At 38.8% G+C, this 17,586-nt stretch overlaps 1 protein-coding gene across 1 annotated transcript in view; it reads left to right on the top strand.

The window, feature by feature from the left end:
- The window catches only part of slc6a11b (solute carrier family 6 member 11b), a 78,943-nt gene that overhangs the window by 12,506 nt on the left and 48,851 nt on the right, over positions 1-17,586 (top strand). Inside the window, exons 6-7 of the mRNA XM_057845016.1 lie at positions 3,604-3,736; positions 11,680-11,814. Of these exons, the coding sequence (XP_057700999.1) occupies positions 3,604-3,736; positions 11,680-11,814 (268 nt within the window). The remainder of the gene's footprint in view (positions 1-3,603; positions 3,737-11,679; positions 11,815-17,586) is intronic.

Below are 17,586 nucleotides of genomic sequence, written 5' to 3'. Positions count from 1 at the left end.
TGCATGTTTTTATTTTGGAGCAAGTCAGGAAGTACTTCCACATGCGAACAAGAGCGCATGTACACACAAAGAAAAACGTATTTGCGCAGGCGAAGAAGACCGCACACCCACACACGGGGAAGAGTGCATTTGCTCCTACCAAGAAGTCGCGCAGCCGAGGAGAAAGATTATAGCTGCAAGCCTGCGCAAACATTTGTTGCTTTTGAAGCATCAACAGAGGCAACACCTGCATATAACACCTTTTGCACTGTTTACTGTGCGTTTTAAATTGTGGTCAAATACTTGGGGCGAGTTTATATGATTGTTTTTGATTATGTTCGGACACTGACTGAATCATGGTAATCGTTTGTGTGGATTGTTTTTGCTGTATCAGCTGCTAGTTTAGGGTGACCAAACGTCCTCTTTTGCACAGACATGTCCACATTTCAACATCCTGTCCGGGGCGTCCGGCGGAGTTCTATAAATTCATGAAAATGTCCGCTTTTCATCATTTTTCACGGGACCAATTAGTGTGCGTTGAAATTGACTGACGCTTTGCACAGAGTACTACGGTACTGTGTTGCCTGTGACGTGTTCCCAGGGAGCCTTTTCCAGTGGTTAGTTCTGCTGTGCTCAGTAACGGAGAAAACATACTTTGTTTCTTTTTCATTCATTCATTCATTTTCCATGCCGCTTATTCCTCACGAGGGTCGCGGAGGTGCTGGAGCCTATCCTTTCTTAATCATAATTTTATTACAGTTGTTTTTTTTTTTTTTTTACAGTATCATCGTTCAGTTATTTTAGCAACAATAAAGCCTGTTGAGTAACCTCTGAGAATTTGAAATTGTGTCCTTGGTTATATAGCTACTATTATTATTGTTATTTATAAAACTGCATTTTCTAACGAGACGGAGGAAGCACACTTTGAATATATTAATGTGATGGGGCATCTTTAAGTGAACTTTGAGGCAAATTTAAGTATCTCAAGGCTAGGTGTCCTCTTTTTGGAAATCAAAATATGGTCACCCTTATGCAAATTTCGCTGTTATTGAGGAATAAACTGATTTAATTTCATTTTTATTTTAGTTTCATTCTGCATGTGTTGATGTCATGAGCAGCTGAATAAAATCAGCAAACCACACGGATGTCTGACATCGTCGTTTCGGAGCTTAGCTTGCTATCTAGCTAGGACATAGCTCCATCGTCTTGGCGAGGACAGTACAATAATAATATAATATAATAATAATAATATAATACTTTATAACTTTGGATAGTTATTTTGAGATTTAGGAGGTAGTTAAGGGTACTTAAAGGTTTAATTCCGACTTATTCGGAAATTCGGGTCACGTCGCCAGTGTAGGAACAGAACTCGTTCGTAACCTGAGGACTACCTGTACTGCTCGCACCTGCAGTTTGAGCTGTGAATGAAAATGATAATACAATTGATAACATATGAAAGCCCACATCCCATTTCACCCAGTCAATTACAGTGATCCCTCACTACTTGATTGACACCAGTTAATGTTGCGAGCTTCAAAGCGCAGCATGTGTCAATCATCGTTTAACTTGTTAAACAGTTGCTGTTGCATTTCATTGTGTGTAAGTGAGCAGCTTGAGGAGATTTGAGTGGACTAGCTCAATGAAGTATTTTTAAAGCCATGCATTTTTCTGCGGCAACTCATTGTGTGTAAGTGAGCAACTTGAGCAGATTTGGGTGGACTCACTCAATGAAGCATTTAATAAAGCCAATCATTTTTCTGCTTCATGTTTGTTCGTAAATAATTCGGTGAGACAGTAACATGTTTAAAACTTACCATAATCCTTACATTTTAATTGCTTAAAAAACATTAAATATATATATATACTGGACTGTCTCAGAAAATTAGAATACACAATATTCTAATTTTCTCAGGAAATTAGAATACACAATATTCTAATTTCCTGAGACAGTCAGGAAATTAGAATATTGTGTATTCTAATTTCCTGAGACAGTCCTGTATATATACACAGGACTGTCTCAAAAAATTAGAATATTGTGTATTCTAATTTTCTGAGACAGTCCAGTATATATATATTATGTATATTTACATAAAAGTTTGTTTTTTTGAATTACACACTGGGAAAAAAGGTGAAAAAACTATATATTTACAATGCTAGGGTTTCTCAATAAATACATTGAACACGCAAAAAAAAAAAAAAATGTTAATTTTTTTTGGGGGGGGGTCTACCTTATTGTTTTTCCCTTATTGCGGCGGGTTGTGTTCCCCATTAACCGCAAAAAACGAGGGATCACTGAATTATTATTATTATTGTTGTAAAATTGCTAAATAAATAAAAGAATGAAAACAAATAAATGAATGAATGAATGAATGTACGTATATGAGTCTCAGCACACTGTAATTTCATGTACAGACATTGTGATTGATGATCAAGTTTGCAACGAAATGAAACACAACACTATTCATTCATTTTCAACGCAAACCAATATCCATACCTGTCAAGTTGTACAGTTTCGGCAAATTTGTTCAAGTGAGCACTGATTTTTAAATGTGTACTCCGTACATTCAAAATCTGTACGTTCTCCGTTCGGATTTTGTCACCGTTTCGGCAACGAGACGATGTGCGTTACTACGTTGGTTGAATTACGCAGGAGTGGGAAGGAGGGAAGAGTGTTGTGACGCTATTGCAAACACGATGCTAGGCTAGGTGGCTCCAATATTTCCTGACTGTAGCCGACTGCCTACAATCAATCTACGTCTCCTTGATGCTACACTAGATATGCATGCATATAGAACAAAATGCGAAATGACAGATTTGGCGGCGTTAGTAAACAGCCGACATCTTAAAGCAGTACACTTCTCAGAAAGGCTCTGTTGTAGTGAACCTTCCTAGCGAACCTAAGTAACTTTTTATCTAAAATTCTCCTAAATCGGCTAAATCTGGAAAATGCAAAAACGGGAGCAATTTTAACAACGTTAACGGTTGATTCACAACATCAAATGACTTCCAAACATAGCATAGGTTACTATGTTTTTTTTTTGTTTGTTTTTTTTTGGGGGGGGGGGGGTGAAACAAACAAAAAAAAACAGGAAAGGTAACAACAGTTACTTTGCCAAGTAACTAATTACTCTTACATTCAGGTAACTGAGTTACTAACTCAATTACTTTTTGGGAGAAGTAATTTGTAACTGTAATTATTTACTTTTTAAAAGTAAGATTAACAACACTGGTCATAAAGACGCAGTCTGAACAGCTATGCTGTGACGAAAGCTTATTCTGCCAATTTGTTGCCAAACACAGTTTACAACTATTGCTGATCACTTCTCAGAATTAGCAAAAGAAATGTTCCCTGACTCAAAGATTGCATTGGTAAGTTAATTTTATCAATTGACCTTTTTAATTTACAATTGGACACACAAACAAACTACCTTTAAGTCAAACTGATTTGCAAGCTGAAGTGCCATTAAGTGCAGCCATCATAAGACGTGATAAAAATTGCCAAAAGTAACAACAGTCAATTTTAGATTTTAGTAATTGTACTTTATTACATGGTGATGCTGTCTTCATTGAATTATACTTGTCTAGTGAACTTGTAGTTATCAGTCTTTGTCCTGGCTCATACAGACGGAGGGTCCTGAAGATATCTGATGGCATTGAACACGTAGGGGGCATGCGCTGGGAGCTTGCCATGTGCCTGGCACTGGCCTGGTTTATCTGCTACTTCTGCATCTGGAAGGGACCCAAGTCAACTGGCAAGGTGAGACGGCACGGATTATCATTTACTGACTACTTTTCATCACCTCTAAATTGACATTTCATTTCTAATGAGGTGCTTGAGAGCCTAGAGATGCCTTGAACTGGGTAGTAAGCACACCCAACAGCCTTTTCAAAACTTCTTCGAAGCCCAATGATCCAGAATAAGTCGGGAGATTGAAGCAGAATGTGGAAAAAGGGTTGCAAGAATGGCAAAACAGAGAGGAAAAAAGTTGTGTGTAAGAGGGGAAAAAATGAATGGGCTCACATTCTACATGATAGAGGGGAAACAAAGCAACTAGGCGGCAATGCTGATTTCCCCCGAAAGTGTCTTTTGTCTGTCTCCGAAGTAAAGAGGGGAGAATGCTCCTTCATGGCTGGGCTTTAGCAGCCGGTCCAAGATTGATTCCTGTATTCATTGGAGGAAAGGGGAGCGTTCATGAGCAGCATGCAGAGCATATCCTCAGCCTCTCCCTCCCACGCTTTCTTGTCCACAGACGAGCCCATTCAGCTGCAACACCGCTAAGCTGTTTGCTTTGTGACGGTGTTTGCAAGCCATTCTCACATTTAAGCCCTCCCTTTAAGATTTACAGCAAGGCAGGAGAAGGTTTGACCCGTAAATTTGTGCTGGTTTAAATGTGTACCCGTGGTGAGGTTGAGGCAGTGTGTTTCAAAAGTTCACGCAGGGAGTGAATATCGCCCGTTTGTCACCAAAAAAGTGGAGAAGAGAGCGATGAGAGAGGTTTAGGATGTGTAATCTTTGTATTTGTCAATTTGAAAGGAGCCCGCTGCATGGCAGGAGACAGGTTTTCCCACACTTTTTCTGTCGTGCATGTTGGGATTAGCACAGCTTAAAGTGTACAGCCGTAATAAGACTTTAGTATCAAAACGTTGCATTTCTTGCTTCTTTACAAATGTTTGCTTAAATAACACAGTCAGTCTGGAATTTAGTGTCTTGTTATATTAAAGCCAATGCAGCATTATCAAAAAGTCCATGCGCCTATTGCGTATGTTTAACATTGTGTGTGGACTTTTATGTTGTGAATGAAGTTGTGTATTTGTTCGCTTGTTGCGTGTGTCTTTGAAGCACATTTTCCCACACTGCCAGCATCACTACTCTGGGCTCCTCCTGTTTAAGAGACTGAGCCAGGGGAGCGCTTGCTTTCTTTTCACTCTCCTGGCCCGGCCAGCTCTGTCCTGTTCCATTCTGCCCTCAAATGGTGACCGTTGACTGGGTTCCAGAAAACCAGGCGATATATGTTGCCGAGCCCAGTCTTTTTTTTTCTTAGTAATTTCTATCAAAATTCTGTCCAACATCCTCACTAAGTTATGGTTAAACTGCGGCGATACATAATACAGGGGTACCTCTACTTACAAACGTCTCTACATACAGAATTTTTAGGTTAAGACGCGCCTCAACGGGAAAATATTCTCTCTTGTTACAAAAAATGTTTAAGGATACAAAAGGCAAAAATGCAGTATTGCTGGTACTCGCAGCTCCCAGAGTTTACTGAACGTAACATACTGTACTTATACACTGCTGGCCAAAAGTATTTTCGCCCCTGTAATTCTGTCAGATAATGCTCAATTTCTCCCAGAAAATGATTCCGATTACAAATGTTTTGGTAGTAAAATCTTCATTGATTTTGCTTGCAATGAAAAAACACAAAAGAGAATGAAAAAAAAAATCATAATCATTTTACACAAAACTCCAAAAATCGGCTGAATAAAAGTATTTGTGCCCTTTGAAAAATCATGTAATGCGTCTGTAATTTGTGTAATTAACAACACCTGTTACTTACCTGTTGCACATAACAGGTGGTGCCAATAACTAAATCACACTTGCAGCCAGTTAAAATGGAATAAAGTTGACTCAACCTGTCATTTGTCCTTGTGTGTACCACATTGAGCATGGTGAAAAGAATGAAGACCAAAGAACTGTCAGAGGACTTGAGAAGCAAAATTGTGAGGAAGCATGGGCAATCTCAAGGCTACAACTCCATCTCAAAAGACCTGAATGTTCCTGTGCCTACCGTGCGCAGTGTCATCAATAAGTGTAAAGCCCATGGCACTGTGGCTAACCTCTCTAGATGTGGACGGAAAGTAAACACTACCGAGAGATTTCAACGAAAGATGGTGCGAATGGTGGATAAAGAACCTCGACTAACATACAAACAAGTTCAAGCAGTCCTGCAGTCCGAGGGTACAACAGTGTCAACCCGTACTATCCGTCGGCATCTGAATGAATAGGGACTCTAAGGTAGGATACCCAGGAAGACCCCACTTCTGACCCAGAGACATAAAAAGGCCAGGTTGGAGTTTGCTAAAACTTACCTGAGAAAGCCAAAAACGTTTTGGAAGTATGTTCTCTGGTCAGATGAGACAAAAGTAGAGCTTTTTGGGAAAACGCATCAACATAGAGTTAACAGGAAAAAAAAAAACGAGGCCTTCAAAAAAAAGAACACGGTCCCCACAGTCAAACGTGGTGGATGTTCCCTGATGTTTTGGAGTTGCTTTGCTACCTCTGGCACAGGACTGCTTGCCCGTGTGCACGGCATTATGAAGTCTTAAGACTACCAACAAATTTTGCAGCATAATGTACGGCCCAGTGTGAGAAAGCTGGGTCTCCCTCAGAGGTCATGGGTCTTCCAGCAGGACAATGACCCAAACCACACTTCAAAAAGCACTAGAAAATGGTTTGCTAGAAAATGGAAAAAGCACTGGAGACTTCTAAAGTGGCCAGCAATGAGTCCAGACCTGAATCCTATTGAACAGATTTTGGAGAGATCTGAAAATGGCAGTTTGGAGAAGGCACCCTTCAAATCTCAGAGACCTGGAGCAGTTGGCCGAAGAAGAATGGTTTAAAATTCCAGCGGAGCATTGTAAGAAACTCATTGATGGATACCGGAAGCAGTTGTTCGCAGTTATTTTTTGTCTAAAGGTTGTGCTATCAAGTATTAGGCTGAGGGTGCCAATACTTTGTCTGGCCCATTTTGGGAGTTTTGTGTAAAATGATAATGATTAAAAAAAAATTCATTCTCTTTTGTGTTTTCTCTAAGTAGAAGTACCTCTGTATAGTTTGTTTTGATTAATGTACAATCTTCAGTCACAATTAGCTGAAAGAACTGATGGTAGGAAAACGGGGACAAACACTAACGTTTAATGTGGAAATGGACAGAGCGATGTTTTGTTGAGATTGAAGTCAGTACGGCTTCTTTTTCCTCGACTACTATTTCCAGTATATTTGGTCAATCTGTGCATGTCAAAATAATATGTTGCGACTGAAAGTGTCAGGCAGATCAATATTTTTAGTAACTAAGAAAACATTGCATCTGATCATAATTTTATTTGAATGTTGATCAGACTGAAGAAATTTTGTCCATGTAAACGTAGCTATTGACATCTGCTTCACCTATAAATTGTTCACTGCATGGAACTGCATTGACTTTCTCCCACCAAAAATGATTATAGCCCCTTGACATCTAACATAAAGGACGCTTTCACACGAGCGCAGGGGTGTCAAACCGATTCCACAAAGGGCCACAGTGGGTCCTGGTTTTTGGTCCAACAGATCCAGCACAGACAGTTCAACCAATGAGGTTTCTGCTAAAACGAACAGCACCTGACTGCAATCAACTAGTTACACTTGTAAGACACCAGATTGGTGAAAAAGTATTCCTCTCGTTTGGTTGGAATTAAATCCAGCACCCTCTGAGACACTTTGAGGACAGGTTTGACACCCCTGCACTACCGCTATTTGGTCCTTTTTAAACGGGCCAGAGTTCTTTTTTTCAGATAGTCCGCTTTATTTTGTAAACGTGAACGCGAATCCAAACTAGTTCAGACCAAACAAACAAACTCTGGTCCGCTCAAAAATCGTGCGCCTTAGTGTGCATATGCTAGGGTAATCAAACGTCTTCTTTTGCCTGGACATGTCCACTTTTCACATCCTATCAGCAGTGTCTGGCGGGGTTTCATAAATTCATAAGAAATGTCACGGGAGCAATTAGCGTGTGTTGAAATTGACTGACACTTTGCACAGAATACTACAGTACAGTGGTACCTCGACATACGATCGCTTCGACACACGATCTTTTTGACATCTGACGTAAAATATGACTTGCTATTTGTTTCTACATCAGACGACATTCTCGAAATACGACGATTCATGACAGCGCCACAGTTTTGCAAGATGGACGCACGGCGGATTTTTTTGTGAGATACCATATTGGCCTGAATATAAGACGGCCCTGATTATAAGACGACCCCCTTTTTCAAGACTGAAGTTTGAAAAAAAACTTTTTGAACACCAAATTAATTTTTATACAGAAAATAATTACAGTACATCTGAAAAAAATGATTATAGCAATATATTTGAGAGAAAAAGCATGTTATTTTGCCTCATTCAAATCTTAATATTTGAACATTTAAATATGTAAACTAAAGTGCAATCACATTCGTAAATGAATGACTTCTTGTTTTTGAAATGTAAATAAACCAGTCTATTGTGATAAAACAACAAAATTGCAATAACTGCATTAACTATCAAAGTAAAGTCTAACTGTAACTGTAGTCTTGAAACAAATCTGAATAAAGAAAAACACTGCAATAAAATAATGCAAACTGGCTTAAACTTGAGAGTAGCTGAGCTCTGTCATGACAGAACATCACTTCAATGATATCTGGCGCCATCTAGCGTCGTGAATGGGTATAATGTTTGGACCACGAATACAAGACAACCCCCACTTTTTCAATCTTATTTCAATGCGAAAAACACCGTCTTATATTCGGGCCAATACGGTAAATCAACACAGGTTCCAAGAAGATTGGTGATTGTGCAGGTGGTGAAAAAAGGAAAAAGGTGACGCTTACCAGTGAAATGAAGATGGAAATGATAAGAGAAACATTAGCGTGGTGTGCGCATCCGTGAAATGGCTCGACAATACTCCTCCAACCTCCGTTCGCCAGTCTTTATAGGTTTAGGTGACAACTATTATTGTGGTACCATCGCCAAAGAGATCGCCAGGCTTTTCTGGTTTTTAATCATTTATTTCAGAACTTGTGCACAACACGACACACTTACTGTCCGCTACAGTTGACGCCAGCAACAAAAGAACGTTAGAAGAGAAAGTAAAATCTCAGCTGCACCTTTCTTACTCTGGCAAGTCAACCACGCGTTCAGGTACAGCACGCAAAACACGTCCGCCATATTAGAACCCAATTCATTACATTATTAGAGTAATTAAAGCGGTACCTTTACATACGAAGTCAATTTGTTCCAGGACCTTGTTTGTAAGTCCAAATGGTGTTAGGTCGAGCAGTATTTTCCCATAAGAATACATTATAATTAATTAATTGGTTCCACAGCCCGAAAACCTACACTAAATCCTTAATACATACGGCTGGTACTACTGCAAATAGCAATTGCACAGAGCAGAACAACTCAATTGTGAATAAAAATCAAAATAATAACACAAAGTAGGCATGTTGTGTTGCACAAAAACTGACAAAGCTGGCGATTTTTTGGCGATGTTACAATAATAATAATTGTCACCTAAACTAATAACGAATGGCGAACGGAGGTCGGAGGAGAACCGTCGAGGTTGTAGACATTCTACGGCTGTATTGTCAAGCAAGTTCACTGACGCGCCGACCAAGCTCCTATTTTTCAATCATTTCCATCTTAATTTCAATGGTAAGTCACATTTTTTTTTACTTTTTTCCACCACCTGCACTAACATTGTTGGAACTGAAGTCAGTATACATCTCGCCTAATGCAATCTTCTGATATGCTTGCAAGCATGACCAGTTGTTTTTCACTGAAACTGCTGATAGTTAGTTTTGCCTCAGATAATCATGAACTTTAAACTGCCAACCAGCAAGGCTCAGGACCTATTTTGCAAGATCCGCAAGATGACTTTATCACCAAACAGACACACCTTCTTATCTGTACAGCATATAAGCAATGCCGAGCCATCTGTCTAGTGTGCATTTCTCCGCACTGCTTTTGTTCTGTCATTGAATGCACCCAGAAATTTCTGAAATTAAAACTGCGCAGTAATGATCTCTTGCCTCCGGTCTTTATTTTGCAATCCAGTCTGGCCGTCTCACCTGAATTGAAAACGAACACGCGAAGGACCTGAAAGAGTGCCTCCAACAGAACCCATGTGGATTTTGTTTCACAAGAAAATCTGCCGTGCGTCCGTCTTGCAGGAAAACAAAGAAACCGCGGTGCTGTCATAAATCGTCGTATTTTCGAGCATGTTGTCGGATGTAGAAACAAAAGGCGAGTCAAATTTTACGTCGGATGTCGAAAAGATCGTGTGTCGAAGCGATCGTATGTCGAGGTACCACTGTATTATTATTATTATATTATTATTCCATTTTTTTATTTATAATTGATTTGTTTTGCTATGTGTAATTGCAAGTTTAATAGTACCAGCAGTATTTATTAAGGGCATTAGTTTAGGTTTGAGAAAATCCTGCTCAACATACGACCATTTCGACTTACAAACAAGTTCCTGGAACGAATTAACTTCGAATGTAGAGGTACCACTGTACTGTGCTGCCTGTGACGAATTCCCCGAGAGCCTGCCCAGTGGTTTGTTCTGGTGTGCTCAGTAACAGTGAAAACAGACGCCGGAGCAGTTTTCCATCGTCCCCCAAAGTGCTAAAACACAAAAAAAAACATATATATATATATATATACGCATATTTAGGTCATTATTTCATTCTAGTTTTTTTTTTTTTTTTACATTATTATAATTCTATTATTTTAGGAATTAAAAAGCCTTTTGAGTATCTTCTGAGAGTTTTAATTTGTTTCTTTGGTTAAATAGCTATTATTTTTTTTTATACAACTGGATTTTCTATCCAGAAGGAGGAGGCACACTTTAAAAATATTAAAGCGTTAAGGCATCTTTGAGTGAAAATTAAGTATATCGAGGCCGGGCCGAGTGTCCTCTTTTTTGGAAATCAAAATATGGTCACCCGAGCTTATCCAACATTATGTGCAGCTGCTGTGACGCTCCATGCTCCCTCTCCTTCCAGGAGGGGGATATTTCCTCTTCTAAATTTGTCTAAATTCGTCCATGTGATGAAAAGTTCAGTTGGCTGAACCTTTTCAACTAGTCATTTGTAAGTGTTGTTGTGAGGTAGCTCTCCAACCGGACCCTTGGTTTTCTTGGTGTAATGTGAAAGTACTCTCAATGAACTGCAACAGAGAACACATTTTTCATTTTTCTACAGTTTGGCTATTGGGGGCACCAATAGTTAAGGTTTCGCATATTTTTAGGGACTTTTTCCTTTCCTTTTTTTTGAGCATCAGCAATTGAATGTGATTTTTGCACATTTTTCAATTATCGTGCCACCTCTGAGACATCTTCCTCACGACTATGGGTGGGAGGTAGAAGACAGAGAAAAAAAAAATGACCACTGAAGATTTCGTCAAAAAAGAAACAAAGTGACAAATACATGAACGGTTCATGAAAAAAAAAAGTGTTGCTGTGAACCACAAAACAGTTTTGACATCACACCATCACTGATTTGAATGCTGTTCTTTCGCAGCGTGGTGTGACTTATTTTTTACAAATATGATTGCAATCAAATCATATCAATGACAAACTTCATTCATGTCACACTCACACACCTATCAGATCCATGAAACAGTTAAAATTTTGGGAAAACCGCATGAGGGCACCTTTAATAGCAGTAGTAGATATCTTGAAGTAACTGGCATTGGTTGCCTGCAACTAGCAGGGCGGGTGTTGATCATGTCTCGTGTCTTTGTGACCTTCATACACTGACGTGATAATCGTGTCTTGAGGTGGGTAACTCATTTACTGTAAATGCCAGTCGTAACCAAGTGGTTTGCATAAGACCATTCATTGTTAGTGGTGTTTTTCTCAGTAATCCTAAAATGTCAGTAATCTACGTTTGTACTTGCAGGTTGTGTATGTGACTGCCACTTTTCCTTACTTCATGTTGCTAATTCTGCTGATCAGAGGAGTAACGCTGCCAGGAGCGTTCGACGGCATCAAGTTTTACCTCTACCCGGACATCTCCCGACTTTCTGATCCTCAGGTAGGATTGGAGATACTTGCATCACCATATTTTTCATTATATTTGAATTAAACAACTATATACACATATTAGGGCTGTCCCAAACAACTATTTTCTCCCGATTAGTCAACAGTTCTTTTTTTTAGCGATTAGTCGACTAATCAAAAAATTTTTTTTTCCTTTTACTGATCTAGCAATCAAGTTTTCGTTGACACTCTTTTATTCACAAAAACATTTTGGAACACTTAAATTCTTTACTAAAGTACAAATAAACACATAAATAACAATAATAAATCACAAATAAACAAATGAGGTTAGATACTGATAGTATTAAAAGAATGAAATGTAAACAGATTCAGAACAATGACTTCGCCTTTCCAACATGATTCAAAACAATTCTTAAAAATATAAATAAAATTATCTAGCATTAATATTATAGTATACTCCCATACATGATAGTATTATAATAATTTTAATAATTATTCATTGCCAATCAGATTGTTCATAAAGGGAATCATTTGAAAGCTACTCTTAGTGTAGAATCTGGATTCTGAAGTGAGATTAACTCCAGAAATCGTTATTTATATATTGAGCATGACATGCTTTTATTTTGAAATGTTCACCAGAAGTACGTTTGCTAAACAGCTAATTGTAGGTTTTACACTCTGCAAAAAGTGCAATTTTGTGCATGTTTGAAGTGTAACCTTTTAGTCGCAAGTTTGCGTTTTGGAGAAGACTGCCAATGTTTGATAGCAGGTTAAAGTAGGTTTTCTTTTTTCCCCTTTAGCCTCAATGTAGCAATGCTAACGTTTACAGTGTTTAATGTACATGTTTCCTTATTTTGTTATGTCTGAACTTTAATTCTATGGCGTGTTGATGACCAACATCTGTGAAAGGAACTGGAGTCTCATATGCCATCAACACGCACGTGTACACGCACGCGGCAGTAAAGCGCAGCCATGAAAATTACCGCCCTCATTTTTATTTAGCGTGCGATAAATGGTGTTATTGATATTGTGACAGGCTTAACAATTTCAATAAAACATGTTGTTAGTTAGTTAGATGGACTTACAATCTGCCAGCTTGTTGTCTCCTGTCGTCTTCCAAAATTACAACTGGGTGACGGCACTTTAGGTGTTGATTCACGGCCGACGTGCAGCCTTGTATGCAAGCTTGGTATTGAAGAGACAGGACACAACAGTGTACCCTCCTTTGTTTCATTGAGATAAGTCCATGTTTTGGCAACTCTGGTGCGCTTTTTTGGCTTTGTGCCACTTTCCCCGCTTGCATGCCATTCTCAAGTTTCCACACATATATTTTGTTAACCCTTCATTAACTGTCGACAGGATGATGTGCTCGTCGACTCATTTAAGTCTTTGATGACGTCAACTACGTCACTAGTCGGGGCAGCTCTAACACATATATATTACGGGGGCTTAGATACTGTATGGTGAAGTGTGTTTTCGGACTAGCTTTTCGCATTTTCATTTAGTTATTAGAGTATTTTTCTGGTTTTAGTGGATTAGAGCAGCACTTAACATGACGTTGTGACATAACAACCCCTCAAATGCACATTTCGCAGTGTGCAGTCCTGTGAATTGAGCACATCATGTCATTGCAACACTCGTTTTTTTTTTATTTAAAAAAAAAAAAAAAGTGTTTAGGAATGATGATTTAACCATGGTTATTTTTTTTAAGTAACACACTGTATTTTCCACATCCTAAGGCACATTTTCAATGAATGGCCTATTTTAAAACTTTTTTCATATACGTAGAAGGCACACTGTATTATAAGGCTCATAGGATAGAAGCAGTAAAGGTTGGGGTTATGTTATGCATCCATTAGATAGAGCTGCACTCTGAGTTGCTGTGAGACCTGTTGCGGCTCAATATTGCTTAATATATAAGGCACACCGGATTATAAGGCGTACTGTCAGCTTTTTAGAAAATTTAAGGCTTTTAGATGCGCCCTATACAGTCCAGTGAAAAAAATTAAGACACCCCATGAAATATTTAGTTATTTTTTAAGAAATGTTCACATATCTCAGATTGTTTTTCTTTATCTCTGGAAAAGAAAGTGATTTAATTGCAGGTAAACAACAAAAATTAACAGTTTTACTTATTAGACCAAATATAGCAACAAAAATGCATATTCTAACTGAGGAAAACGTTAGAACACCCTACTTCCTAATAGCTAGTGTTACCCTCTTCGGCTGAAATAACTTCAGTGAGATCCTTTTTGTAGCCATCAACCGGTCTTTCACATCGGTCTGGAGAAAGTTTGTCCCACTCCTCAACGCAGCATACTTTCAGCTGTGAGATGTTTGAGGGGTTTCTTGCATGTGCAGCCCGTTTCAAGTCACCCCACAGCGTTTCGCTGGCATTAAGATCTGGGCTTTGACTTCACCATTCCAGGACTCTCCATTTCTTCCTTTTCAGCCAGTTCTTGGTGGATTTATTGGTATGTTTTGGGTCATTGTCATGTTGCAGGGTCCAGTTTTGCTTCAGCTTTAATTTTTTTCACAGATGATCTCACATGTTCCTCAAGCACCCTCAGATACACGATAGAATTCATGGTGGATTCTATGATGGTGATCTGGTGATCCCCAAACCATGACACTTCCACTTCAATGCTTCACAGTTGGTATGAGGTTCTTTTCCTGGAATTCTGTGTTGGGTGTACGCCAAACATGTCCTCTGTTCTGGTGCCCAAATAATTCAGATAAGATTCATCTGTCCAAAGAACATTATTCCAGAAGTCCTGGTTTTTGTCTACATTCACTCTGGCAAACTTCAGTCTGGCCTTCATGTTCTTCATGGAGAGCAAAGGTTTTCTCCTTGCACACCTCCCATGAAGGTTAAAGTTGTAAAGTCTCTTTCTGATTGTAGAGGCATGCACTTTCACATCAACAGTCGCAAGAGACTGCTGTATGTCCCGTGATGAATGTTTAGGGTTTTTGGAGACTTCTTTTATCATCTTGCGGTGTGCTCTCAGGGTGAACTTGCTTGGACGGCCAGACCTGGGTATGTTGGCAGTTGTTTTGAATTTTCTCCACTCGTAGACTATTTTCCGGACAAAGGAATGGCTGATTTTATATTCTTTTGCGGTATTTTGAAATCCCTTACCAAACTTATAAGTGTCGATAATCTTCTTTCTGAAGGTCTCAGACAGCTCCTTTGATCACACCATGGTGTTTTCTCTCACTTCAACGAACGGGGCACACCAAACTAAATGTGAGCTTTAAATAAGATAGGCCTCCTTCAAAACACTGGGTAATGATGTTCTCATCATGTGCACCTGATGTGATACACCTGTGTGTGATTTTAGCCATTTTAAGTGGGATTGAATGTGGGGGTGTTTTTTCAGTTTTAATTGTTTGGTTCTATTACTTGAATCGCTAAAGATTGTTAAAATGGATATTAAAAACACATATTACCAAATATGTTGGAAAAACACAGGCTTCAGTAGGGTCATTTTTTCACATGACAGTAGTGCGGAAATACAGTGCTTGTATTAAAAGCATTTTCTCTGATCCCGATCAGGGATCAGACTTCAATTGTGGCAGTGAAGTGTTTAAAGTGTTTATTTAAAATGAAATAACAATATAATGAATTACCACTTTTTTTTTTAGCTAATTAATGTGCTATTAGATACATTTTTCAGTTTGTCTGCTGATCACTTTGCATATTTTTGTTCACTCTTGTTAAGATATACAGAACAACATAAGCAGATACATCCTTTTCTATTATTGTTTTTCTTTTTCACAGTCAGTCCATTTACATAATGCAACCAAGACCAAGACTTCTTTTCAATGGTATGGAGCAATTGTATTCTGTAGTAAACCGTAAGACGAATTTAAAGAATACGTGTGTGTGTGTGCAGGGGTGGGTGTGTTTATGTGGTTTTGGTTGGATGCAAGGGGGGGTCAAAGGCCCAAACAACGGCAGCGAAAGAAGGGTGATATAGAAGCAGTGCTGTTTGGAAGAGGAAGACATTATTTCTGACACTGATGTCGAATTGGCTTTCTTGCAGGACAATTAGGTCTCTGTTCACTTCCAGGCTGTGTGTAAAGTGTGTGTTTGAGGTTATGTGTGGGTTCAGCTCTATGTCCTCACTCTCCAAGTGCTCTGTGTCACGTCATGTCTTTCAACTTCTTGCACTTTCCCCCATTGCTACCTCTAAATATGTTTCTTCCTACAGAATCTAATACTTCATGAGCGTGTGGTAAAAACATTCTTGATAGAGAGCGTTTTTCAAGGCTCTGGGCGTAAGCACACCAATTTCATTTGCAGCAAATCAAAACAGGTCTTGCAATTCCCTTTCACAATGAAAACAGGACTGGATGTTGTTAATTTCGCTGCAGTGGATCTGAATAGGGCAATACTAACTATCGCCAATTACAGCAGGTCCTCTCATGTCCTTTAAATGCAGCATATTCACATGCCGCATGGAGACATCTCTGTGGAAAAGGATGCCGCGATCACAGCTTTTTCACTGTGCTTGTCCGGTGTAGCAACAGACAACGTAACCGGGCAACATTAAAATGAGCTAATGACTCAAATACAGTATTTCCATTCCAATAATTTACCCCCACTATGGATCTTATGCGAGCTCCCCCACATAGCTGCATACCTGCTAGTGAAATGATGAACATGATGATGATGATGGTAATTGTGTTCATTGAATTGATTACTATGTGTTTTTTCCAGAGACTGATTCCCACTAAGCGCCCCATCAAATTCCTAAAAAGGTGCAGTGAGTCTTGTACCTGCACAAAAAGCAAGATTTGCTATAAATATACAGTCTAAATATTATAAGTTGGTCTGAAAAACAGTTTAATACTTTACCACTCCAATGAAAAGGTATTAGGTAGCATTATTTCATAATGTTCTATACCTTTACTCTTTAGCAATTTTATTTGTATAGCCCTATATCACAACAGGTTTGTCTCAGAGGGCTTTACAGAGTCATTTAGATACACAGTCAGATACAGTAGATGAATGAGATGAGTCCATGACCTGGGCCTCCCCCATCCTTAGACCCTCACTGGGGGCAAGGAAAAACTGTAAAAAACCCATGGGAAAAAAAGAGAAACCTTGGGGAAAACCACAATCAGGAGAGATCCACTCCCAGGACGGACAGGCTATAGATCCACCAGGACTGATGATGGGTAGAAGCAGAAGGAGTTCCAATTTGTAGAAATGCAGTGGCAGAGTTGAAGCAATCAAATTGGAATGTGCAATCTAATAGGGTTCATTGTTAACAGTGATTTGTGAAACTGAAATTTCTATCATAGGAGAATTGTATAATAGTAAAAGTTAAAATTGTATAGTCATAGTTAGAGGATTTTGCTCAGTGTTGTGAGAATAAAACAGGTGGGTAGAGTAGTGAAAAATTCTACTCAAGTAGGAGTAGCGTTACTTCAAAATAACATTACTTAAGTAAGAGTAAAAGTAGTCACCCAAGATATGAACTGAAGTACAAGTGAAAAAGTATTCAGTGAAAAGAATACTTAAGTAATGAGTAACATTTTGGGTAACTGCTTATTTTTGTTTAATTTTTTTTTTTTTAGACAATGGTAGGTTTTTTTTCTCTCGGCACAAACTTATCTATATGAACTGTTGTTATAATTATATTGTACAATAACCCATTACATAACCATATTAAGCCAAAGAGAAAAAAAAAACAGTAATGAAGCATTTTTTGTCCAAAGACATGAGTGCCCTGCCCTCTAGTGGAGAAAATAGTTCCTAGTTTCAGTAGTGAATACTGTAGTTCCTTCATTAGTTATT

This window comes from Corythoichthys intestinalis, chromosome 9 (assembly GCF_030265065.1).
Source record: "Corythoichthys intestinalis isolate RoL2023-P3 chromosome 9, ASM3026506v1, whole genome shotgun sequence".
NCBI classification, from domain to species: domain Eukaryota; kingdom Metazoa; phylum Chordata; class Actinopteri; order Syngnathiformes; family Syngnathidae; genus Corythoichthys; species Corythoichthys intestinalis.
The sequence above is the reverse complement of the archived record's forward strand: the minus strand, read 5'-3'. Positions and strand labels throughout refer to the sequence as shown.